Source organism: Eupeodes corollae, chromosome 2, assembly GCF_945859685.1.
Source record: "Eupeodes corollae chromosome 2, idEupCoro1.1, whole genome shotgun sequence".
Taxonomy (NCBI): domain Eukaryota; kingdom Metazoa; phylum Arthropoda; class Insecta; order Diptera; family Syrphidae; genus Eupeodes; species Eupeodes corollae.
In genome coordinates this window covers 153,390,233-153,417,495 of record NC_079148.1, presented here as the reverse complement: position 1 = coordinate 153,417,495, position 27,263 = coordinate 153,390,233, and the positions used below count along the sequence as shown (strand labels likewise).

At 31.0% G+C, this 27,263-nt stretch overlaps 1 protein-coding gene across 1 annotated transcript in view; it reads left to right on the top strand.

Moving 5' to 3' along the window:
- The window catches only part of LOC129944305 (capon-like protein), a 209,575-nt gene that overhangs the window by 138,486 nt on the left and 43,826 nt on the right, over positions 1-27,263 (top strand). The window contains exons 3-5 of the mRNA XM_056053652.1: positions 19,510-19,581; positions 25,996-26,091; positions 26,158-26,319. Coding sequence (XP_055909627.1) covers positions 19,510-19,581; positions 25,996-26,091; positions 26,158-26,319 — 330 coding nt within the window. The remainder of the gene's footprint in view (positions 1-19,509; positions 19,582-25,995; positions 26,092-26,157; positions 26,320-27,263) is intronic.

The following is a 27,263-nucleotide window of genomic DNA, read 5'->3' as shown; positions in this document are numbered from 1 at the left end:
TTTCTTCCGTACAACTGGGATTCCTGTTTTCGTTAGCCATATCAAAAACTGACTTCAAAATTAAAACTTGTTAAAAGTTTGTAGAAGAATCGAGACGAAAAATCATTTTTTTTAACAAAAAAAGAGATATTTTTGTAAGAAAACTTGTGTTGTTCTCGATTTAAGTGTTCATTTTAATTGTCTCGTCTTAATGTTGTCCAACGCCTTCAACATTTTTCCACTGATTTGTTTTCCAAAGCTCGTTGTCCCCTTTTAAGCCAATTTACTTAAATATTTAAGACAATTTATTTTGCTTCTGTAAAATATAATTAATTCTGATTGAAATACTTGATTGCATTTGCTGTCCTTAAAATAATTTCAAAGTTATAATTTTTGATGTTTATTCAAAAGAATTTATTAAAATTTGTTCAAAAAATAAAAACAAAAATCAATAAAGCAAAAAAAGGAGCGCCAAGTAACTGTTCATAATTGAATGTTTATTTTTTTTGTTAAAAAAAGAAAGTCCAAAAATTGACTTTTTTTCTTCAACAGTTTTGATATTAATACACGAACCTAGCTTACCCACGCACAATTAGTCCTTTTTTAATGGAATCCTTCAAGGTAGTTAATTTCAGTAGAATGACCTTTTGCAAATAGCAGCAGCATAACAACGAAAAAATTAAACTTTTTTCCTTAGATTTAAGAATGCCGTGAAATACCATTGATGGAGGTGAAAATGAAAATGAAATTGAAACAACCCCCAAGATATGTTGCTTATTCAAGTGAATAAACATCAAACAAAAAAGCAACGAAAAAACGGAATGAAAAGCTAAACCCTGTCCAGTCTAAAAAGAAGAAAACGAAAAGCTAAAAATAAAAACTTTTTTTAAGGTGCTTCACGTGTTTGGATATGGGGTGAAATGTTGAAAACCTTTAAACATGATATGGGTTAAGATTTTTCAAGTTTATTATTCAGCCTTTTCATGAAGTTTCTTAAACACACTGTGGATTTATTATATTTTCTGAATAAATATGACAAGTTAATTGATACCACTCAGAATATTTTCACTACATTTTCGGAGGTTGTTTGGGTCTTTAAAAAAACACAATTCCTTAAAATTTTAAATTATCCCAAGAACTTTAATATATAGATTAAAATTATTATATTCAAAACTTATAAGCTCACTTGTGGTCAGCTAGCAACATTGAATTACAATCTCAGAAGCCTTTTGACCCTAAGATGTATACAACTTAATCCGGACATAATTATCTTGCATTTAAAGCTTAAAGCTTCATATTTACGATACATATGTGCATAAATCTTTGCATTTAATTTAGCTTAAGGAATGCAGGAACTTTATCCAACCCAACATAACCTCAATCCTCACCAAATATATTGGACAATTCAATAATCTTAAGTCCTGTCACACTTCAAATTAATTCTATTACGTGTTACATTCTCAACCTTACCAAGGACGATGAGTATATACGGTATCTTCGTTCTCTTCGTTTCGAAAAGCTAAACTCATTTGTTAAATTTACTTCAACAATAGAAGCCATAAGCAGAGAAAATAAGCCAAATCCTTGGGAAATTAATTGAATTCTAGCACAACACATTTAAACTAACATACCACATCATCGTCATCCCTTATATGAAATTCATCTCTGCCTTGAACAGACTCAGACCGAGATAAGCCCTCGCACAAAATATGTATTTGATGTTAATCCATACATTTAAGCTTCCGGAACCGGAACCCAAACCAATTCACTACCACACAACATGATGCTACAAGAACAGGTAAATAAAAATGGTGGAGGCAACTGCGAAGTCACTTAATTTTCTAAGTAAAAAGAGATTAATTTCGTTCCATTAGTCGCAGGGAGAAGTATAAGAGTACATAGATACATATCCCAAGGATATAAAGTTCGATTCCATCGACCTCATCATCATCCGCAAGGTTAAATTGAAGTTGTTTTTTATCTTCTTTTATTTTCATCCCCTAAATTTGTTTTAAATAATAGCGTTTTTTTTTGGTTTTTGTGCAATGCGGGTCCATAACATTTTATGATTCCTTAAATTGTCAAATGAAATTACGTTTTTTCCATCATTTTCCAATTTATTTAATTTTCCATTACGACAGAAAGCTTCGCTTCAAAAGCGTCGTCGCGTCTTTCACCGTGTTGATGGCAGGACCTTATTGTCGGGAAAAATGTTTATAGAGTGGGAGGCAGAAAGTGGCCTCATTCCCTCGTGTTCTACTTTTTCAGAAATTAATGATACTTTTATTTTGCAATTTAGTCAAAAAGAATAAAAAACAACGAAATACAAAATATATTGGTCAAAATTAATCTACTTCTGAATGAGTTCATTATTTTATTTTTGTGAAAGAAAAAACAATAAAATCGGATAATTAAAAGCAAAAAGTAAATACATTAATTTTAGCAAAAAAATTAAGTGAAACAGTTTGAGTTTATGTTTTACTAATATTTGAATTTATTTTGTATATTTTACTTTATTTTGTATTCGACACAAAATGTTTAATTTCAGGAAATCGGCTTACGACATTTAATGCTTTTGGGAAAAGGGTCAATTTTAATTGCTTTTCAATATAAAGAAATCTACTTAGTTTAATAATTGAATTTAAACTTGTAGCAGAAAAAGGGGATATAGAAGAAAAATTGGGGTTAAACTTTTCTTTTTTAGTTGTTCAATAATTTGGAAATCGTGAAAAGAAATTAAGGGAATAACAAACACATTTTACTTAACAACTTAATAGTTTGCCAAAGTTAAAAAGAATTAGAGGGAGATTTCGAAATAGCGAAAGTTTGATGCAACTCTAAAATAGTTTCAGTTATTTGTTGGTAATTTTCAAACTTTCAAAATAACTCAAAATAGCGTTATTATAATACATTTCATTAAAATTTTTATATAAATTTTAGGCCCTACATAACAACACTTATACATTTGTGCTTTTGACTTATAAATTCGTGTATTCAAAAAATTCATGAAACATTATAAGCATTTTAATGCGAAACACATAAAAAAACGAACCAACATTTTAGGGTTGACTGATTAATGAATTTTTCGATTAAAGTCAATGGGTTCATAACCGTCAGAATTTACCACCTTTACTTCCTTTTTATCGGCTTATTTAAAATTTTTGAAATGTATGAAATGTATATTAAAAAAAACTGGTGAAATAAAAATAAAATTAAAACCCATATTATCTTTTATCCATTTATTAAAACATACAATTAAATTAAGTTTAGCTACGATTTGAATTCAGTGCTGCAAAAAGTCAAGATTCAATAACATGGCTAATTATGTCCATCCTATTTTGTTCAAGAGGTTAGGACACCTTAGAGGTTGATAAAAGTAAGCTATTTTCAAAATCTTTTCCAAAAAAGATGCTGAGATGCCACCCACACTAATACCTTCGGATCCTGTTTGTTGATTTGGCTTCCTTAAAAGGTTTGTAGGTTTTCGTGTTTTGTTGACAAAGTTGTCAATTGAATAATTCTAAAAAATTTAAAAATTAATGACAATATTTTGCATATGATGAAAAAGTTTTATTTCAAAATATATTTTTGTTAATCAATTTTTATCCATTTTAGTAACATTTTTTTAAAGTTTTTATTTCTCAAATAAAAAATACAAATTGGATGAACGAAAATGATATGAAGTCCATACACGTATATAGTTTTTGAGATATCGAGAACCGAACATCAATTTTTACTAAATTTACGTTCTGGTATTTGTAGTTTTTATTATTTTTATGAAAAAACGGACATTTAGATTTTTATCGAAAATTCACTGAAAGTCGAAAACAATATTTTATGTGAGATAAAATAAGATTGAAATCAGTATTTTTAATTTTTGAGAAGCTATTTGTGTCGAAAGTACATTTTTAGCAAGTTTTTGTATTTTTTTTGTAGGTTTTTATTTTTGATTAAAAAACTGACAATTTGATTTTTCTCAACATTTTATCGAATATTGAAAATAATATTTTTATAAGATAAAATTTTTTTGAAGCCAATATCTCAAAGTTTAAAAAAGATATTGAAGTCGAAACTCAATTTTTACCAACTTTTGTTAATTTTTGTTTCGGTTTTTCAAAATAAATTAGGTGGCGCAACAGTCCATGAAGAACAAGGCCTAGTACCTTAAAACTCTCAACCATTCCTGTATGCGAGTTATGTTGTCAGAGATGGAAAGGACCTACAATTTATATGCTGAATCCAAACGGTTAATTTGAGAAAGCACTTTTCATGACAAGTATTACTCATGGAGGATTTGTCAATTCCTCGCAACAGGCAGTAACCGTTAAAAACCCTTTGCATGACAGTCTAATGCACTAACCATCACGCTACGGGTACTTGTTTCGGCTTTTATTTTTTGTAAAAAAAAAACTGCGAATTTGAGTTTTCTTAAAATTTTCCCGAATGTAAAAAATAATATTTCTTATAAGTCATAATAAGTTGAGAGCCATAATCTTAAATGTATAAAAAGATGTTTAAGTTTTTAATTTTTTGTAAGAAAAACTGTCAATTCGATTTTTAAAAAAAATTTATTGAATGTTCAAAATAAAATTTTTTATAAATTAAAATTAGATTCAAGCCAAAATCTCAATTTTGTGAAAAAATATTTAAGACGAAAATCAATTTTTAACTACTTTTGTTAATTAGTTTTTAAGTTTTTAATTTTTTGTTAAAAATATGTCAATTCGATTTTTTTTCAAAATGGTACTCAATTTTGTCAACTATATTTTTTTTGAATAAGATTAGTTTAAAGCCAATTTCTCAAAGTTTTAAAAAGTTATTTGAGTCGAAAATCAATTTTTACTATTTTTTTTTAGGTTTCTATTTTTTGAACAACAATCTGTTAATTCAATTTTTCTCGAAATTTTACCGTATGTGAAAAACAATTTTTCTTATAAGATTTAATAAGTTGATTTAATAAGTTGGAAGCCAAAATCCCAAATTTTTGAAAATATATTTGAGCCGAAATTCAATTTTTACCAACTTTGAGTAATGTTTTTTTTTTTTTTTTTTTTTTTTTTTTAAACTGTCGATCTGATTTTTCTCAAAATTTTATCAGATGTTAAAAACGTTGCACAAAATTGTTTTGAAAATAAAATCATTCGTACAATTTCAAAGTGAACATTTTTTGTCAGTGTTTTTGATTTATAAAAAAAATTTATTGGATTTTTTTCAAAAAATATACTTGTTTGGTATCACGTTACGATATACTATATAAAATTTAATTCAATTCTTAAGCGTTTTTGATTCGTGCGATATTAAGGGTTAGCCAAAATGAACTGAGCCTCAACCAACATGCGTCTCCAGCCAGCTCGGTCTATAGCTAGCTGTCTCCAGTTTCGAACGCCGAGTTAATTAAGGTCCTCTCCCACCTTGGTGCACCAAATAAGTCACGGTCTTCCTCTACTGCGCCGTCCCTTGGGATTGGATTCGATGACCTTCCGGGCCGGAGCGTTGATGTCCATACGTTCTACATGACCTAGCCATTTAAGCCGTTGTACTTTAATTCTACTAACTAGGTCATGGTCGCTGTACAACCCGTACAGTTCGTCGTTATATCTTCTCCTCCATTCTCCATTCTCTCATCTTTCTTTGACAGGGTCCAGGCGCCATAAATGAGAACCGGGATGATAAGTGTCTTATAGATGGTGATTTAAGATGCTCGAGAGAGCCTTCTAAGTCCAAAGAAGCAGCGATTTGCAAGAGTTATTCTTCGTTTGATTTCAGCGCTGGTGTCGTTGTATGTGTTAATAGCGGTGCCTAGGTAGAAAAAGTCCTTAACTACCTCAAAGTTATAGCTGTCCATGGTGACGTTTTGTCCAACACGTCGTTATTCAATGTCCTTTTTTGATGACAGCATATACTTGGTCTTGCGCTCATTGACCACTAAACCCATCTTTTTCGCTTCCATCGAAATGCTCAAAAACGCTCCACTGATATCACGCTTTGACCTTCCAATTATGTCAATATCATCCGCGTATCCGAGTAATTGGATGGGCCTTTGGAAGATTGTGCCTCTAGTGTTGACGATTGAGTTTTGCACAATTCTTTCCAGAACGATGTTGAAGAAGTCGCATGACAGTGCATCGCCTTGTCTAAAACCTTTTTTGAAACCAAATGAATCGGTAAGATCTTTTCCGACCTTGATAGAGCAGCGTGCATTGTCCATCGTCGTTCTGCCCAAACGGATAAGTTTGACAGGTATGCCAAAACTAGACATTGCTCTGTAGAGCTCTTCCCTATGTATGCTGTCGTACGCGGCTTTAAAATCGATTTGAAGTTCCTAGGTTTTTTCCAAGATCTGCCGTTGTGTAAATATTTAGTCGATAGTGGACTTTCCTGGTCTGAAGCCACACTGAAAATTGCCTATCAGGGTAATGACGAACTGCTTCAGATACTGCAGAGAGGATCTTATACGCAATGTTGAGGAGACTGATGCCTCTGAATAACAAAATTTATTTGAAGTCGATATCTCTACTAATTCTTGAGCTATGGACGACGAAAAAAACGTCGCAAATATACGGACGTACGAACGTTCGCACACACGCACGCACAGAAATATTTCTAAAAATGTTATATTTCGACTCTAGGGACCTTGAAACGTCGAGAAATGTCAAAACTTTCAGTTTGACTAATCGGACCCATTACAATAACTTATTAAATGAAACTAGCGTACCCGTACGGGCAATCTCGCAGCTAATTTTTGTTTTAAATTTCTAAATTAATTATATTTATAATGTATATAATTTAATTAACTCAAAATTAGGCGGCTTTTCTGCCAGAAGTGCAAGCAACGGCAAGCCTCAAGGTGGTGTGCTATTTACTTTCCTCTGTAACCTGTTAGTCGATGAAATTTATACTAGTCAGGATGTTAATTGGTTTAAAACTTTTGCCACGACGAACCAAGTAAAGTAGAACGTATAGCTTGTCTATGTAAAAACGGATCAGTCCGTAAGACCCCAGCTGCGGTACTAGACAACTACTTTCTCAGTCATCTTTACATATTCTTAGCAAACAAATATCTACAAATTTGAAAATGAATTAAAGGTTTCAAGCTTTATGTAGTAAGCCGTAATTTTTCTTGCCTTTTATAAAGTAAGCAGAACCATTTTTTATTTTTGGTTAAAAAGTAATATTTTCTTTACCATTTACCCTTTTTACACCTTCCTTCAAATTATTTAAATTGGTTTGAAACCAACTCTGAGCGAAATATTTTTTTTTCTTATCATCACAAACAATTGGTTCATCCAATTTTCTATCTTATATAAAACATACCCATAAGGGAATTCTAACACCCAAAAATCTAACACCTTCATCCACGTTTCCAAAAATAATTTAAATTCACCCGAAACCTAAACGGAAATAGTAAAGATACGAACCATTAAACTTCGATTACCAGTGTTCCAATTTTCATGTGACGAGTTATGGTTTCTGGTATGTGGTTGTTCTGAAGTTTTAGCTGAGATTATCTGCGTTTACATGCACCACAAAAACATTGCGTAGGGTTCTTCCCCTGCCTTTGTTCATTATACGTTCATTACCGATTTTTCGCAAGAAATGGTTTGTTAATTCGTTCAAATACACAATTATTTCTTTATTATATATATTATTTTTGCAGTATTTCATATTTTGATTTTTTTAACAAATTATGCATTTATATTCAAAAAACCTCTTTTTTTTATAACTTAAAAAACAAAGACAAATAATAAAATAAAACATAAAGTCCAAAGAAGTCTTTGGTACACTTCAGTTCACTTTTGAATCCTCTTTTTCCTCCCCGTCAGAAAGTATATATAATGTTAAAAAAATAGTACGTGTACGCCACAGTTTAAAATAATTATAAATAGGGTGGCGCAACAGTCCGTTGTGGACAAGAGCCTAGTGACTTACAACTCTCAACCATTTATATGTGCGAGTTATGTTCTCAGGAACGGAAGGAACCTACAGTTTATATGCCGAATCCGAACGGCTGATTTGAGAAAGGACTTTTTCATGACAAGTGTTACTCTTGGAGAATTTGTCAGTTCCTCACAAGACGCAGTACCCGTGAAAAGACTTTAGATAGACAGGGATCGAACCCAAAACCTCTGGCCTGAAAGTCCAACGCGCTAACCATTATGCCACGGGTACTACACGCCACAGTTTACTCAGTTTAATAAACAGAAGATTCTTGTAACACTTGTTAATATTTCTAAATTATTTGCATTCAAATTTGATAATGTAGTGTTGGCATTTTTTTTAATAACACAATTGTTAAATTTATTTCAGTTTTGTAAATTTTAAATTTAATGAGTCCTACACTACCAAACCGCTTTCTACCAATCATAAACTACTTTAAAAACCAACAAAATAACTTGAATACTTCCACCTAACTTAATTTTATGGCGAAAACATACAAATTTCCAGGACCTCAACTTTCTGACATTCATGAATTTTTCTTCACAGATTTGTTAATTTTTTGTTTGCATGAACTCAACTTTTTGTGGAAAACATTTGGTTTTGGTCGACCTATTTATAACAGCATAATAAATATTATCCTCTCGTGTAATTCATTCATGCAAATGAAAAACTTCTCTTCCTTTACAAAAAATTAAGGATCTACCCTCACCCATATTCGTATATCTTTCTACTATAAAATTTACAAACGTCAAAAAACATATACGAATATATATATAAACGGAATTTTATCCAAAGAGAAATGTGCATTAAAAATTAACTGAAGTTCAGGAAGCTTAAGCACAAAACACAGGCCAAGTCTCAAAGTAATTTATTCACCATAAACACTACCAATGTGCGCCTTCGCCTTCGCCTTCACCGTTCACCGCTACCGCTGCGTCGCGTCGCTCTGGTCAAAAACGACAAAATAAGTCAACCATACTCCCGAGGGTACTGAGTGTAGAGGATAAGCTGATCCTACACGTAATGTCCTTTAGAATTGGTCTGCTGGGCTCTTTCAAAAAATACTTTGCTAGCTGTAATTTATTTCACCACCACTACTGCTGCCCCCGAACGCCCTGATGTTCCCCTTTACATAATTAATTCCTCATAATATACTGACGACAAAACAAATACCATATTATCCGCTTCCTGTAAACGTAAACGCAAATCTTAAAATAATCCGCTTCCAGAGCCATATCGTCCTCCACTATACCAACGCAACCTCCACCACCATCATCATCATCATCATCTTCCAGAACACCAACTCCAACAACACGAAGTTTAAACGCATAAATATTTTATCTGAAAGCGAACGCATTCCGAATGGAAAACTCATATGAGTTTGCTTCGGAAAGTGGATGCTAAATCAAAAGAATACCCCCGCAGGAATATAATGTTTGTGTGCTGTTGCTGTGCGAGACTCAACTCGAGTCGACTCCTTCGAGCGGACCTTTCCAACCCAGATAAACCCAAAAGCGCTTCCAAATCGTTCTGCACACCCAATTTAACAACCAAAGAACCACTCGCTCAGAATGCGGTGATATAAAAATATTTTTGATTTATTTATACCCAGAATTTGGAGTAGACCAGAAAAGAAGCTATTCGTATTCATCACCACTCGAAATGTCAGGGAGGATAAAAACTTATAAAAATCAACTAAAAAAGCTTCGAGATCCTTTGACAGTTGTTGGAGGTTTATTTTTTTCCGGGTGACTAGGGTGGGTGGTACTTTTTTTGGCTCTGGAATCAATTCGGCCAAAAAAGTGGTTATAATCATTTTGTCATTTAAGTTGGAAAAATGACGATGGTGCATTTGTGAGGTCGTCATTGATTGTCGTCGTCGTTGTGCTGCCCTTGCGATTATTCCCAAAGAACTAATTGGGAACTAGAAATTTCATTTCATCCGAGTCACGGGATGAATTCAAAAACGGAATCAAATGATGAGGTATGGTGGTGCATGGGATTGGGATTGGGATTGTGGATGGGAACGACAACGAGGAAGCAAAGATTGCAAAAGGCAAAGTGCCAAAAACTGTTTTTCAATATATGACGTCAAGTGCCAAGAATAAACTAACGATGTCAACATCCCAGAATAGATTCCGAGTATTGGCCAAACCTATGTTGTGCAAAGATCTGCTGGTTTTGATATATGATGAGTAATCTGTGTCAGTTCGTGCTTTGACATTAATATTCTGCCGTATGGATGCACGTATAGGATGTGGATGGAGTGTATGTTGTGTGCTACTGATGGGATTATTATTTGGAGGTGGTTCAAAACGAGATAAACATGAGAAAATTATCGATTAGAGCTTTGGACTTTTGGGTTTAGTTTAACAGCACATTAGAGTGCTGTCATTTTGTCAATTAATTGAGAATGAAATTGTGTACAACAGAAATTAGACCTTGAATTTTACTTGAAAAGGATATCTGAGTATAATTTGGAATTGTTATTGAAATCTAATTCTGGTATTCTACAACAAAACAATAACTTTTGTGGGAATAGAATGTCCTGAAGTAGAGTTTTGTTTAATATGCACATTTAAAAATTTGTAAGACAATCAAAAATTGTGTTTTTAAGACTAGCGTAGTTCTTAACAATAAATTGTATGATGAATTTAAAAAGTTCAAATTTTTGTCATTTTAACACTTTTCTTGATTTTTTGAAAAACCCATAAGTCTCATAGTCTTCATTTCATTCTATAAAAAGTTTTGAGAAACCTTCAAGTAAAGTTTTAACGCAAGTTTAATTATCTGCTCCAATATTTCAATAACTTGATGTCATTGCCTTGATCAGATGACGGGTGTGTTACAGAGACAAAAATACTTCAAAGTTCTGTTCAGTTTCAATGAAAACTTTTTAAGACCCTCAGAAGTCTCGAAGTTATTAATTGAGGCACAATGCAGATTTTTCAAATAGTTATAGGGAGTCAGCATAAACTGAGGGGACTTACGATTTTCTTTCAACCAAAAATCTATGTTTAAGTTTAAGTTTAAGTTTAAGTTTAAGTTTAAGTTTAAGTTTAAGTTTAAGTTTAAGTTTAAGTTTAAGTTTAAGTTTAAGTTTAAGTTTAAGTTTAAGTTTAAGTTTAAGTTTAAGTTTAAGTTTAAGTTTAAGTTTAAGTTTAAGTTTAAGTTTAAGTTTAAGTTTAAGTTTAAGTTTAAGTTTAAGTTTAAGTTTAAGTTTAAGTTTAAGTTTAAGTTTAAGTTTAAGTTTAAGTTTAAGTTTAAGTTTAAGTTTAAGTTTAAGTTTAAGTTTAAGTTTAAGTTTAAGTTTAAGTTTAAGTTTAAGTTTAAGTTTAAGTTTAAGTTTAAGTTTAAGTTTAAGTTTAAGTTTAAGTTTAAGTTTAAGTTTAAGTTTAAGTTTAAGTTTAAGTTTAAGTTTAAGTTTAAGTTTAAGTTTAAGTTTAAGTTTAAGTTTAAGTTTAAGTTTAAGTTTAAGTTTAAGTTTAAGTTTAAGTTTAAGTTTAAGTTTAAGTTTAAGTTTAAGTTTAAGTTTAAGTTTAAGTTTAAGTTTAAGTTTAAGTTTAAGTTTAAGTTTAAGTTTAAGTTTAAGTTTAAGTTTAAGTTTAAGTTTAAGTTTAAGTTTAAGTTTAAGTTTAAGTTTAAGTTTAAGTTTAAGTTTAAGTTTAAGTTTAAGTTTAAGTTTAAGTTTAAGTTTAAGTTTAAGTTTAAGTTTAAGTTTAAGTTTAAGTTTAAGTTTAAGTTTAAGTTTAAGTTTAAGTTTAAGTTTAAGTTTAAGTTTAAGTTTAAGTTTAAGTTTAAGTTTAAGTTTAAGTTTAAGTTTAAGTTTAAGTTTAAGTTTAAGTTTAAGTTTAAGTTTAAGTTTAAGTTTAAGTTTAAGTTTAAGTTTAAGTTTAAGTTTAAGTTTAAGTTTAAGTTTAAGTTTAAGTTTAAGTTTAAGTTTAAGTTTAAGTTTAAGTTTAAGTTTAAGTTTAAGTTTAAATTTAAGTTTAAGCTGTTTTATGTCAAGATATTCAAGACGTTATGTCAATTTAGTTTTATGTTTGGACGGTTTTCATTAAATTTTTAAGGATTCCTTTTTTTTGCGACAGTATTTCTTAAGACACGTTGTTCGTTAACGAAAACAAAAACAACTGAAAAATATTAAATTTTAATTATGTTCAACATTGTATAATAAAGCACGAGTATGATGTCTGGCTGTAAACAAAAAGTATACAAGTCGAGTATAATAAACCTACGAGGTAAATTGGAAAAATATAAAAATGAATCATTCATATACACGAGTATAGCCAAAGCCAATCCCCTAGGAGGACTAGGAGCTGCTGGATTATCATACTCGTACATTCTGCAGACCCAACAGGTTCATAAATAAACTTTTGATAGCAATTCGCTCTTCTGCTTTTTCATTTGTGGTTTGTATTTTGTATTTATTATTTGAAAAAGGGTGTTTTATGTTTAAAATGTGAATAGAATATCTGATAAGAATAAAAGTCACCTGTCAGATTATGTGTTCGGTTAACCTTGACTTGATGCTTAAGGGATTTATTAACATGGATTCATATTTGTATTCTGTTAAGGTCGTTCTTTTGCTAGAAACTACCGAATTTCAAAATTTTTGGAATTTTGTTTAAACACAACCAGTTATGTAATAAAGACCGACTTAAAAATAACTTTTCTATAGTCAGCAAAACGAATTAAAGTTCATTAAATTCATTTGCAGTTCGTTTTATTTTTAAACAACAACAAATAAAAAAAAAATGAATAAATAAAATCAAATAAATCATAAATGAATTATTTAATAATGAATGACATATAATAAGATAAAATAAATTAAAATAAGTTACATAAAAAAAAACAAATTAATAAAAAATTAAATAAATTAAATAAAAAATTAGCCTTTAGTAAAGGTTTGAATAAATAAAAGTGGCATTTATTTTAATGCGTAGCTTATTTGTTGACTTTGAGAAGTGTGGTTTTAAAAAAACACCCTTTAGTCGTAAAAGATGTTGCTTTAAGCAGATAAGTTTTTGTATCATCCTCGTTCTCATAAAGTCATCCGCAACCGTAGAGAAAAAACTGCAACTCAAATGTGATCTGAAATAAACACATGTGTGGGCTTATTTTTATTTGAGCTTCTTAACTGACGTATTTTTGTTTACGATAATAAATAAAATCAGGCAAAGTTAGTCAAATAATTCTTTTGCGATGAAGCCCATTATAGCCAAACCACCTTCTGTTGATTTTTTCAAGGAGGTGTGTTGTGCTTTACATGACATATTTTACTCCCAACGTCTCAACGCCCCGCACCACTTTGTCGCTTTAGTTGCAAAATTAAAATTAAATCTAAATTCATTTCATTAAAAACTGCAGGTAAATTTAAGTTATTTTGACACTTTGCGAGATCTGTGCAACAGATGGAGCTATTTTTAAAGACACCAAATGGCATAGATTTATTTATAAGAATTGTATTTATTTATTTTTTGATTTTGTTTTTTATTTCATATTTCGTTTAACGTTTTGCGGGGCTTGAGAACTTTTCGTTTTTCTATTCGCTTGACTACGGATTGGGATTTGTTGCACGGACAGAAGTAGAAGCAAAAGCAGATGTAGTGCGCTATTTGAAAATTCACAATTTCAAAAGAAAAAGGGCATATTTAAGATCTTGGCACGATGAACTATTACATCTTGGATTTGTTAATAGATTCAATTGACGTCATAGAAATTCTAAGGTGGACTTTCACTTTCTTGTTAGTAAAAACCTTCGAAAATTAAAAAAAGAAAAATCTTAATTTAGAATTTTGATGATGGGTGTTGGTGGTGGTTTTGGTGGTGGAGGTGGTGAGAAATGCAGTGCGTGTGGTTTGGCTATATACGCGCAATGCAGATGATGTTTGGTTTGTACAGCAGCCGCACTGTTTAATAATTGGAAGAGGAAAAGTGCAGACGATGCAGTTTTCTAATTGAAGTTGATTATGAATTTGTGCTGAATTGAAATTAATAAGTGCAATGAATGCGTGGGCTTTGTCGTAGTCATATGTACAACCAGGAAGAAGGAAATGCAACGCAATGTTTTGACTAGTCGCCTCAGTTATAGACTTTTGCTGTGATGCTGTAACAAAACGTAAATAGTTTGGAACAAAGTTAAATAAACCAAAAAGAATTAAAAATCCACTTAATAATTGACACAAGCTCTATCAAAAATTTCTCAGGGTTAGGAGGTGCGTTCGTTCAGTTAAAATTGTATCTAATTAAGAACACAAATCAAAGAAGTTCTGGCCCACAACCCTTTCTTACTGTGGATACTCTTACTTTTTTTAGACCATTACTGTTTTGGGAAATAAAACTTTTTAGTTTTATAATAACACTGGGAATCAAAACATCACTTTTTCACTTTTGTTGACCTTATGTCAAATATGACTCCCAAATCACTGGTTTACGTTAGGTTTTTGAGATGTTTTAAAATTCGAAAAAAAAAAAACACAAATAAGCTTCACAATCATCTATAAATATTAATCAATCCCTAAACCATTTGTGATAAACAGAAAAGGTCAAAACAGTTTGAAAATATTTTTTTTGTATGTGAAAAATTCGTCGATTAAACCATGTTTGTGAAATAAAATAAAAAACATGATTAAAATATTGTTGAAAACGTGTATTTTTAAAATTTTAGCATTCAATTATGTGTCGGAAAATTCCGAAAATATACACTTTAAACATTAGGTAGAAAAGGGTAGTTACTTTAGACATTTTCTACAGTCCATAAATGATTGGGATACAAAAAAACATTTCAGATATGTTTCTCAAAGCTTCCACACCGAAAAAGAAATGAGAATCATTTCAGAAACGTTTTTCAAAACAATGTTTCCTAGGTGTGGATACACCTTTAAATTTTTAAAGATGAATATATGAAGAACATGCTAGATTTGACTGGACTCTAGGACACCTAATTGCTTTGGAAAAGTATTATTTTCTGTGTGTGACTGAGAAATAAGCCGGTCTAGTCAACTTAGGACCAAGGCCAAATCCAATTTTTTGGGATTTTTTCTAGAAATATTACTAATGCAATCAGTAAGTGCTTTCAAAAAATGTTTTGAAGTGATTAATTTATAAAAGGTGGATGTGCAATATTTCTGTAATGACTTTAACTTTTTCTTAGGGTACGTAGCTGCACTAGTAGCTTTCTTTTAAACGTTATAAGCCTATACATTTTTGTATTATGAAGGTATATCACCTACTCTAAAAGTACTTAGGATTTTTCTGATAAAAAGATTCTTTATCAAATGAAGCAATTCTAAAGGAGAAAGTAAAAAGCTTGGCTCTAAAACAGTCCGATAATTCTTCGCAACTAATAAATGCACATAAATCTAAAGAGAATGTATTTTTTAAGGAAAATGTAAAGTTCAGCGTCAATCGGTTGAAAACTGTCACAGTTATGTCTACGGCCATTCTAAATTTAATTAGAAAAAAAAACGCGTTAGAAGTTTTGATTAGTAAAAATTCAATTATAATTCACCAATTTCCTTAAAACTAACATTCAAAAAACTAAATACATAAAGATTTTTGCTTCCAAAATTTTCAAAATCCTGACTCAATTTAAAATAAACCGATTTTTTAAAAGTTCTAAGGTAGTTTTAGATCTTAATGCTATAATTTATGTTCAAATGTTGATAAAATACCATTTCTTTAGGTTCAAAAATTGTATCCTCACTTTTGACTTCAACCTAAAGAACAAGTTCGTACAATCTAGTTGTGTACATTTTGTAAGTTTATAATTTTTAATTTTTATATTTTTAAATTCCAAAAATATCATCATATTATATCACTTTATCTCAAAATAAGTTTATGTCTTATGTTATTGCCAAATCAAATAAGTTTAAGTGACTGCTAGCCCATATTTCATTCCACCGTTAAAATATTAATAAAATCTAAATCAATAATCAACAACTGTTCATCACTTTAACTTTAAGAACCGAAAACACGCTTTTTGGCATAGAAAATTTATTTAAAGATTAAAGTCAAGTAAAATATCAAATCAGGCCTCTTTATCTTATCCCAAAAATAAATTATAAATTATAATACAAATAATAAAGACTTGTTTTTAACTGATGAATTAAATGTCTTGAAATAGACATTATTATTTTGTTCTTAGCCCCGACAAAATCTTTATTGCAACAATATGTATCATCACTTGCTATAGATATGGATGCCTAGCTAAGTGAATCTTTAAGCTCTCTGACACGCGTGTCGTCGACATCATCGCTCTTGCACTTGCATTGAATAAGTACTTTTCTATACAGCAATTTGTCTGATGTTTCATTAAATTTAATTTTACCTATTTTACGAAGAAAAGAAAAAAAGTAAAATTATAAATTTAAATAGCAACCAAATGGTTTAAGGAACGTTGTTTATATAAATTGTTTCGTATGGCTGTGCAGTGAGCAGTGCAGTGAATAGTACAAAAGGAGACTGATCTACTTATTTGACATGTTGACAGAACCAATGCACTGATGGTAATTGCAGAAGTGTCACATATTCACACTTTTGTTGTCGTCTGTTATAAAATTAATGTAGGTCTGTATCTACGCAATTTTTATCCTTGAGATAGATTTTCGAGACTAAAAGTGTTTGTTGTTATTTCTGTGGTTCTTTTTTGTGGGAAAGTTTGTCTTCTTATGCCAAAATGGCTTGGCTTGTTATTATTCAAGGCTGTTTTGAGTCTTTGATGGTTTTTTCGTTTTTTGATGTCATATTGAGAGGGAAGATGTAGAACTTCACCACCAGACAAACTTTGGATTATTTTAATGATGAGTATTGAGGTGGGTTCTTAAGATAGAAATAATTTATTAATTTTTCTGGTTTTATTTTACTTTGACTCTTTTTTTAAATTCAACTCTTCAAAATTTTAATTTATGATGGGGTTTATTTTAAAGCTGTATTTTTATTCTATTTATTTTGATACTTTGAATTGCGTTTAATAAAGTTCTAAAAACATTAATTTTATTTGAATTCGGAAACGCATTGGGAAAAAAAGAGGTTGGTATGTGACCCATACTGAAATCTTCCCATAAATGTCCTTAAAAACCTACACCTGATGTGGATGTTGAATAACTTTGAAAAGTTGCAATAGATAATTGTAGTTTAACCTGTTTTTTTGTAGAGATATTCGAAACTTTAAACCGAATGTTTGGTTTTATTTGTTTTATGTAAGAAAAAATTGTGAATTTTAATTTTCTTAACACCTATTTGATTAAACTATGACAATTTCTAATTCTATTTTCTTTGTTCTCAGAATATTTGAATCGAAACTTACTGCTTAGTTATTTTTAACAAATTTGTTTGTAAAATGATTTTCAATTGAATTTTCCTAAAAATTTTACCAGTAGTCTAAAAAGATAGTTTTCGTAGTATACAATTATTCTGAAAGTTTATTCATTTTTGTTGGTTAAATGTTCAAGGTAAAGCAATTTGTTTGTCATTATTTTTGGTTAAAGAAACTATAAGTTTTAATAAATTAAAAGTTTACATTTTAACAAAAGTTGTTTTTTTTTACACTTTTAAAATGATGTAAAATGTGCAAATTACTTTAATTTCAATGCCAAAAGTTTTCTAAAGATATAACTTTCTACATCAGATGTGCACTAGGTAAAATATAATGACCCTAAACATTTTTGAAAATAGTATTTTTAAAAGGTTTGAGTATAGCCAAAAAAACCCTTAAGTACTTGGTTTTCGAATGGTAGTGTTAAAGGTAAAAACTTTATCAATAATGCAATTTTAAACGAATTGAATCGATAATGGAAAAACGAAAGCCAACAATCCCGTCCTCCCGACTTAGACGAAGTAAAGATTGCCATATCTAAGCTAAAGTCTTATAAAGCCGCTGGAGTGGATGGCTTGAATGCCGAGCTCTTTGAAACAGCTGGAGATAAGTTGGTTAGGAGCATGCACCTACTTATCTGTAAGATATGGTCGAAAGATAGCATGCCCGATGAATGGAACCTCAGTACTGTTTGTCCGATTCTGAAAAAGGGAGACCCTCTAAACTGTATCAACTATAGAGGAATCAGTCTACCTACGTCGCCTACAAAACATTCTTTGCCGTAATATGTGAACTCCCAAAGCCCATCGTCAACAACCAACACCCTTATCAGTGTGGTTTTAGACCAAGAAAGTCCACAGTTGATCAAATAATCACATTACGACAGATCCTGGAAAAATCCCAAGAACACCAAATTGACACCCACCATCTTCTCGTTGATTTCAAGGCCTCATATGACAGCATCTACAGGGACGAGCTGTATAGAGCCATGTCTAGTTTTGGCATCCCTGCCAAACTCGTCCGTTTGTGCAGGATGACCATTCAGAATTCCCGCTGCTCCATAAAGGTTGGAAAGAACTTAACAGAAACATTCAATGTCAAAAAGGGTTTTATACAAGGTGATGTGCTGTCATGCAATTTTTATTAACATCGTACTTGAAAGAATAGTGCAGGGCTAACACGTCAACACTAGAGGCATTATCTTTCAAAAGTCTGTCCAATTATTAGCATATGCTGATGACATTGACATAAACGGAAGAACTCAGCGTGAAGTCAATGGGCCTTTTGTGAGTATTTAGGCATCTGAGACAAAAATAGGTTTAACAGTTAATGAGGGCGAAACAAAGTACATGCTGTCATCAAGAAATGACCTACAACACCGACGAGGTCTCGGTCAAAACGTCATAATCGGCAGATGTTACTTCACGGTAATCAAGGACTTCGTCTACCTAGGCTCCGCTATAAATACAGAAAGCTGAATTTGTGCTTTAAAAAAATATTTAAAGAGATCGTTCTGAACATTTTTAGAAAATTATTATTTTTTATACCGAAACCGAATTTAATCAAGAAAGTAACACTACTATTTCCTTAAATTTGTGCGTTAAATATCTTAAAAAATCACCATTAATTTAAAAGAAAAAATACCGAATTTCTTAAAGGCATTAAATGAAAACTACTCGTAAACACCCACCCCCAAACATTGTACGTCCAAGTCTTTAAGTCAAACATCCACTTGAAAGGGAAACGAACATTTCTCCACTTCAGCTCCTTGAAATCGAATTGCTTTGGCTTTGGGTGTTGAGTGTTTACAGGTTTCTGACGTTTTTGTCAATAGTGTACGAGTATAGAGTGGTTAACTGAGTCTATATAACAATCAGACTTCACAAAAGGAAACCTTTTTTTTTATTCTTCTTCTATTTTTTGTTTGCTATTTCTGTGAGTTGCAGTTCTTCAATAACTGAAAAACTTAGAATCCTAACAAAACAACCAACAAAACGTTACGAGGATTGATGGATGATGTGGTACAAAAAGGATTTTCTCCAGTTTTGAATCCTTTTTTCAAATTTTTGTTTTTTATTTTTTTTTTAAGATAACAGTGCGTTCCGTTGTGTTGATTGATGGTGCATTGTTAGCTTCCATTCAAAAGGATCTCCCAAATCCACTTTATTTGATTGTATGCAAATAAATAAATGTATAGAAGTCCTTTTCATTGTTTTGCATATGTTCAGAATTTCAAAATTATTGATTTATGTTATTTATTTTTTTCATTACAGTATATTGGCTCAGAAGAGGTAACCCGGCCAAACACCCGTGCTGAGATCGTCCAGGCTATGCGTCGCATCCGGGTAAGTCCAATTATAAATATTTTAATTTGTGTTTTGTTTGTTTGTCTCTTTTGAAATTGAAATGGATCTGCTGCAGTGGCTAGATTAATAATGTCATTAAAACATTCAGCAGGACGCAGGAGAATAAGGATGCATACTATTTTTTTAAATTTAAATGTGAATTAGCAATTAATACAGAGTTTTTAATAAGTTCTGATTTAATTGCCTTATTCTACTTTTTTTCAAATGATAATTGTGGTTTAAAGAGAATGACAGTATGAACAAGAGTAGAAGGAGAAAAGAAAATAATTTTTCAGGATTTGAATCCGCTAAAAATGATTAAATCAGTAGTCCCAGCCCGAGGTGGAGAATGTGGATGGTTGTGATGTTGCTTCTCTTTCCAGAAATGATGGTGGTGGCTTAAAATGAAACGAAGTTATGTTTATTTCATATTTTGGCCAAAATTATGTTGATGAATTTATGTGGTGGTAATTATTCATTAAGCCAGAAGTGAGTCCGAAAGGTACAATCTTTTTTTCCACATCCATGAATATTAAATGAAGAAAAAACCGAACCCCAATTTTAGGAATAGGTATGAATTGTTATCTCCCAGGCAGGGCAGTTGAATGATTTTGAACTGATGATGCGTAAAGGTTGTGGTTAAACTCATCCTCATATATGAATGTAACTAAGGCTATGTTATTTCGTCCTGCGTTGCTTTGTTTTAGTCCTGTATGATGGACGAATTGATTGGCTTAATTAGTGTTGATGATGGAATGCTGGGTAAATAATGTGTTTTTCATTGCAATAATAATCAGTCATTTGGAAAATGCGAGGATGCTTCATTTAACTCAGCAGGCGATGTACTGTAAATATCTATGTATATGACAGATAGGTTGGTGTTATATGCATAGGTATAGGTGTTATATTGTATTGTTTCAAAGAAAATGAGTTTCATTTAAAAAGCCAATGGATTTATGGTGAACGGCGATGCTGACGGTGGATGGTAAATTCATGATAACTCCAGATGGTTGAATACATTAACTTAAATGACAGAAGCATTTATTTTGTGTGCAGAAAAATAATGAAAAATTATTTGGAATGAGTCTTCTAATTAGTTTTTTTTCTTTGTTTGGTTTTTCTGCAGATGAGAAATGTGTTAAGCTTAGAGGATTTTCCTGATAAATGTTATGAAATTATGTTTTAGTAGCTTGTTTTGGTTTTTCTGTGGGCATAAAAATATCTTAAAAATAAGATTTGCATTTTTGTTCGCATTTCTTTTAAAATTTTCTATATTTGTTAACAAAATAATTTGGAGAAATCTAAGAATCTATGGCGTGTAATTTTAAATTGCCTAGTTCTGTTTGGGGTTCAGCTCCTAAACTCTTCTAAGTAGTGCCAGTTTGTAAAAAACATACCCTTTTAATTCAGCAATTGTTAATTTTGCAAAATGTCAATTAATAGTAAGATCCTAAAATCATTTAAAATCATCAAAATAATTTTTTTAACTTACTTACTTATTTAAGGTGGCGCTACAGTCCTGTGTGAACTAAGGCGCATAATTTTATTAACTTACTAACTTATAAAAATGGCTTCAAAACTTTGTTTTTATCAAATTCATTTACACTGCTAATATAGGTTCAACTTAAATCCTTCCTTGATCAGCTTTTAAGTAAATTAGATAAATACAAATATTTCTTTTCCTTAAGGTGTTTTTTTAATTTCATTGCAAGGAGAAAAGTCGTCTGCGATGACCATTAATTTCTGATTATGACTGGCAAAATGTGTACCCTTGTTGTAATGAATTTGAATCATTTAAATGCTAATAATAATGTAGTTTTTATTTTTAGTTTTTAAATGTCAAATGAATAGAGATTTATAATCAAAAAAAAAAATCAAATGGGGTGGCGCAACAGTCCGTTGTGAACCAGGGCCTAGTGACTTACAACTCTCGACCATTCCTGTGTGCGAGTACTGTTCTCAGGAATGGAAGGGACCTACAATTTAAGGCCGAATCCGAACGGCTAGTTTGAGAAAGCACTTTTTCATGACAAGAATTACTCTTGAAGGATTTGTCAATTCCTCGCAAGAGGCAGTACCCGTGAAAATTATTATTTTTTTTTTTTAAATTAAGGTGGCACAGGCATGGATTGAACCCTACACCCCTTGCATGACAGTCCAACGCACTAACCATCATGCCACGGGTAATACACAGCTCAAACTGATGGTCATTCAAAACAAAACATCTAATTGGAAAACCTTTCAAAAATATTTTTTGTAAGACTATAAATATTTTTTCGGTTGAAATACTACCCCTTCAGCATGAAGTTAGTTTTAAAGCTTAATTGTGCTCCACTTCTTAACTTTCAATACCTAGCAAGGTCGTAGTTATTTACAAAATTCAGTTTTTACAAAATTCTAGAAATTGTTTTAGTAAATATATTTTTTAAGTTGCCATTTTTAGTTAGTTTCCGATTTGTGGCATTTAAACTTGAATAGAAAGAAAACATTTAATTTAAAGCAAATTTTAACCTGAAACTAATATACTTCCATTTCATTAAAGGCAAAATAATTCTCATGAAATCGTTCCATAAATGATTTTTGCAACGGGCTTAAAGTCTGATTTAATAACTTTTTGGTGGTAATTATAGCTTTAGTTAAATTAATTTTAGTTTTTATAAATTTTAAAAAAGGTATGATTTTCTTAAGCTTTGTTTGTCAAGCTTTTTATCCAAAATAATTCTAAGAATTTGATAGTTCTTATCTCCAAAATTGAATTGACCGCTTTTTAAATCATGTTTTAATATTTATCCATTGATCCCTTCAATCTTTCCACTGTCAAAAATCATCAATCATTGAAAAATCGATTGTTTTCGTGATATTATATATATTTATTCCTGCATGTCCTTAAAATTTCAAATTCATATCTATTCAAATATTTTTGTTTTTTCAAATCCGCAATGTTCTCTTTATGGCCATGAACACACAGAGTCGAGTATAATAAGCTAAGGCTATGCTGAGATAAAACCTGAATTCTATATATTTTTACTGTTTTTTCTTTGAGCCAGACAAATTCAAAGTACCAACTTGTCAGTGAAGTATACATAAATCATGAACAAATATTTGTTATCCTGTTTGTCACAATAGTTCTTCAACTGAGCGTGACAAATGTGGGATTTTCACTTGACTGCCATTACTGGGTGCATCACGTACAATATTACACTAAGGACGACACAACCATTGACTTTAGTTTGTGTATTCATACTAAAAAAACAAACACACACACACAGTTATAGTGTACGTACGGGTAGAAGTATAGGTGTGGGTAGGGGTACGAGTTCGGGCATAGAAAAGGATATTTTATCCTTTTGAAAATTCTCATTAAAGTTTTATATGCTCGCATGACATTTGCATACAAAGCGATTTGGTTTTTGTTTGTGGGAAACTAAAAAAGGATAATATATACATACATACCTTGTACTATGCTAGTATGGCATTGACTATGAAATGTCCTGATGCCCATCACCACACTCTTTACTTTCTCATACTATCTAGAGTTGGTGTGTATAGGTATGTATTTAGCTCAACAAGTCTACAGACGAAACGAACTTAACTGTTTATGTAAGGGAAAGATTCAAACATACCTACCAACCCCCAACTAGGATCGGATATGGATATGGATGATGATGCTGCTGAGCTCATGCATACAGGGTGGATATAATATTCTAGACGTAAGTAATTGGTAGGTATACATGAAAAGTGATAGTAACAGTAATAGGATAGGAGAGTTATCCTTGAATGAAGATTTAGAGTTGAATAAAGAGGAAGAGGAAATGGCTTCGAAAGGATTTTTGTTCTTTTATTTTTATTTTTGTTCTATTCCATTTAACGATATATACTGAATTCACATTCAATGGTTCCCCAGAGAGTAATCCGAAGTAAACATGCAAACATGATGGTTTGGGGGCGATAGGTTAAAACTTTACCATATACTCGTTCTATATAATATCGGATCTGTATAGTTTGAACATTTTTATTGCTTCGATTGCTAAAACGTGATAAGAGATTTTATAGAAGTTAACACTCTTGACAGGAATAATTCACATGACGAGAATGTAATGTGGATGATTTTGTGTTTTGTAATTTGAAAAACTCGTTATTTATTCCTGATTTTGCTCAAAATTTTGTATATCAAAATGTATGTTATGTCATTTAAGGACGTTAGTTGTGTCGAATGGTTTTGTTGAAAATAGAAAAAAAATATAACGAATATGGGGGAAAAGTAGGGATAATTTAGAATTTAAAGAATTTAAATTAATGCCGTTTCACTTAATTCCACATCACACGATCTTGGTGTTTCAATACTCGATTAACAGCACTGTATGGATCTTATTTTCCATAATAATGGTGACGCAAATTTATGAGAATCATCAAGAACGAAGTTTTCTTTCATAATTCAATATTCAGTACAAAGAAAACCGCTATGATTCCTTTAATTTTGAACGATTTCTGATTATCTAAATTCTGAAATCAAATCAGACAGACAAATATACGAACGGCATCGTAGGACCCACTTTTTCCGACTTCTCTACGGTCTGAATGTAAAATCTCGAGAAAAACACAGTTTACAAATGCAACACTTACCATATACATATGTAATTCCTATATGTTGCAAGTAATATGAAAACCTCTGTTTTAGACTGAATGCACACAAGACTGTTTTGACACTCGTGATGTTAGCAGATACAAAATACTTCTTACCAAAACAAAGATTACTTCACCTAGTCAGAGCCCTTTTTATGTAATCCATCGTCGGTGGTGCTGTTATTGCTTAAAATAAAAGGAGCATCTTCATGCAAAACAATTGTTCATTTTATTTATTCAAAAACCGGTTCTACAAGCTATAAATAATTCATAATCAACAACAACTTCTGATGCACACAGAAAAAACCAATATGATAACACTTTTTAGTTCATAACAGCCAAAGTTTTAACTGCCCCTATCATGTAAAAACACATCATAAAACCCACGTTACCTCCTTTCAAAAACCCAACCTTTTTCATAGGGTAGCCCAGAAAAAAAGCAACAAACAAAACCCTAAATGGAATAAGTTCGCATTGTAAATTAGAATCTACTCTCGTTTGAACTTTTTGAGTTAAAAAGCTCTTGGTTAAGTAATTTATTCCAACTTATTCGCAAAATAATCCCCGTGTTATAATATATGTTCGCATTAGACTTTCATCACATATTCTTCCTATTTGTCTATCTGGCATGGGTACCGTGAGGATATGTAGGAGTAGGTATATCTAGCCTACAAAAAAAACCCTTGAACTCATTCTTTGTAATGGTATAGAGAGTGCCATTTGTGAATAACACTTTTTTTGCCACCCTCAATTACCATATAGCGCCTGCCCCTATCTAAAAAGTCATTCAAGCAAAGAATCTTTTAAGCTTAATCTGTGAAAACAGAAGAAAAAGTTTTGAACACATTTTTTTCAACTTGCTCGTATTTTTGCCAGGACCAGCAACAAATTTTATTACTGCAAAACTTCTAATGGATATGAGGTAGGTTTGTTGTTCGTTCTTTGTTCCGTACCCATATTTATCTGAGAGATAGAAGAAGTAAGCCGTTCAATTCTGAAATTGCTTAAAAAAGTTTCACCCATAAATTAAGTTCTTTTGATATAAAATTCATAGATATGAAGCTCCTCACAGGATATGTATATGTAGGTACTCAAATGTACATATAAGAGCATGATAATAACTTTATTTGGGTAAAAAAAAAAACAACAACAAAACAACACAAAAGGAAAAGTAGGTTGGTTTGGGTTCAAAAAAATAAATAACCTAAGTGGTACAGAATTACCCTGATAACAGAGAAGCAGACACCTTTAAATGGCCCTAGCGCAATAGTAATAATGCTACCTGGGTTTAAAAAGGTCCTTATAGCTTCCTCTTTTCACCAACAAACAGGAAGAACTTTCAACCGTAGATAGCTTAACCCTCGCCCATCGCTGGATCTCTGATATCACAGGCATAGAAAAGCAGAATAGAATTGAAGTAATTATGCAAATTATTGTAAATGACACCCAAGAGAATCAACCTCAAAATAAGTTATAATTGACAATGCGCCTGTTTTTTCGTATTTCTATTGGAAATTTTATCAAAATGTTATGTTTTTCGAAAGGAGGGTAGAGAGGAAAAGAAGATGGTTATGGATTTTGTTTGAAAAGCTTTACAAAAAGGATCGTTTTTTTGTTTCCTTAATTGTAAATTAAACTCTGAGTTGTATCTTTTAATCTTTGATTTCATCGACCGTCGTCGGTCGTAGCGTGGTTTTTGGGGAAGCTTCTATTAAATTTAATATAATGTAAAAATAGATGATTTTGGAAACACATTTTTATAACAATTACATAATTTGTTTGTATTTTCAGTACGACTACAAAGTACGAAATGAAAAGAAGAAAAAAGTCACAATAACAGTTTCGGTGGATGGAGTAAAAGTATTATTAAAAAAAAGAAGAAGAAAAGTAAGTTTTTTTTTTGAAAATGTTTTATAAATATTCTAATATTTTTCTTATTTGTTTATTTTATAGAAAAAACAATGGAATAGTGAACCGGAAGAATTTCTTTATCATCCCATTTATAGGATATTTTATGTTTCACATGATAGTAGCGATCTCAAAATATTTAGTTATATTGCCCGAGATTCTAGCACCGATAAATTTAAGTGCGCAGTATTTAAGAGCAACAAAAAGGTGAGTAAAATATTTAAAAAAAATCAGTTTTTAAATATTTGTAAGTATTTATATTATAAGATCCATAAAATAGTTATATTTAAGTATAATGATAATTAAAGCTTTTAAGCATATGATAAAAAAAACTATCTAAAAACTGAACATGTCAAAAATGTTATTGCATATATGAAATTAATGGTGAATTAAGCTTAAGAAAACCAATCGTAATGACTTACAACTCTTAACCATTCTTGTTTGCAAGTAATATCGGGGATATAGATTGAAATCACTAATAATTTGTATGCCAAATCCGAACGACCTATGTGATTGCCAAACTTTAGTTAGTACAGGCTACGCACTTACCATCACGTCGCGGGTACTACTACAGCTCAAAATACTCATCTTTAAAAAGTTTAAATACAAATTTCCAGACATTTTCAGTTTTCTTGTTTCTATAGAAATTAAATTAAAAATGGTTATTTTCTTAAAGGATTACACTGACCTGAATTCGAAGCTTATCTTTTAATTTTTCTATCACATCAGATTATTGGAAAAATGTCTCTTTATAAATGTTTAAAACAATCAAAAACGGTGTTTTTGAAGCCAAGGTCAATGACGAAATTTTCCATAGCAATAAAGAATATGATGGTTGATTATCTTACTTAGTTCCTGGAAATTAACTTATGTTATGAGTCTACATTTGACTCTATATGAAGTTTTTGTTTCGAATTTAATGCTTTCATGGTTTTAAAAAAATCCTTTCTAAGTAACTGTTTATGCTGATTTTGAATGGGAACTTTGATTTTAAATATTTTCTCAAATTTAAGACACTACAAACAAAGCCTCAAAAAACCTTCTTTAAATGTGTTATTTAAGAAAATAATATTTTTGAAACCTGTCGCCATAGATAGATTTTAGAGTCGGATTTAATTTGTATTCGAAATTCACAATCATCTTTAATGAAA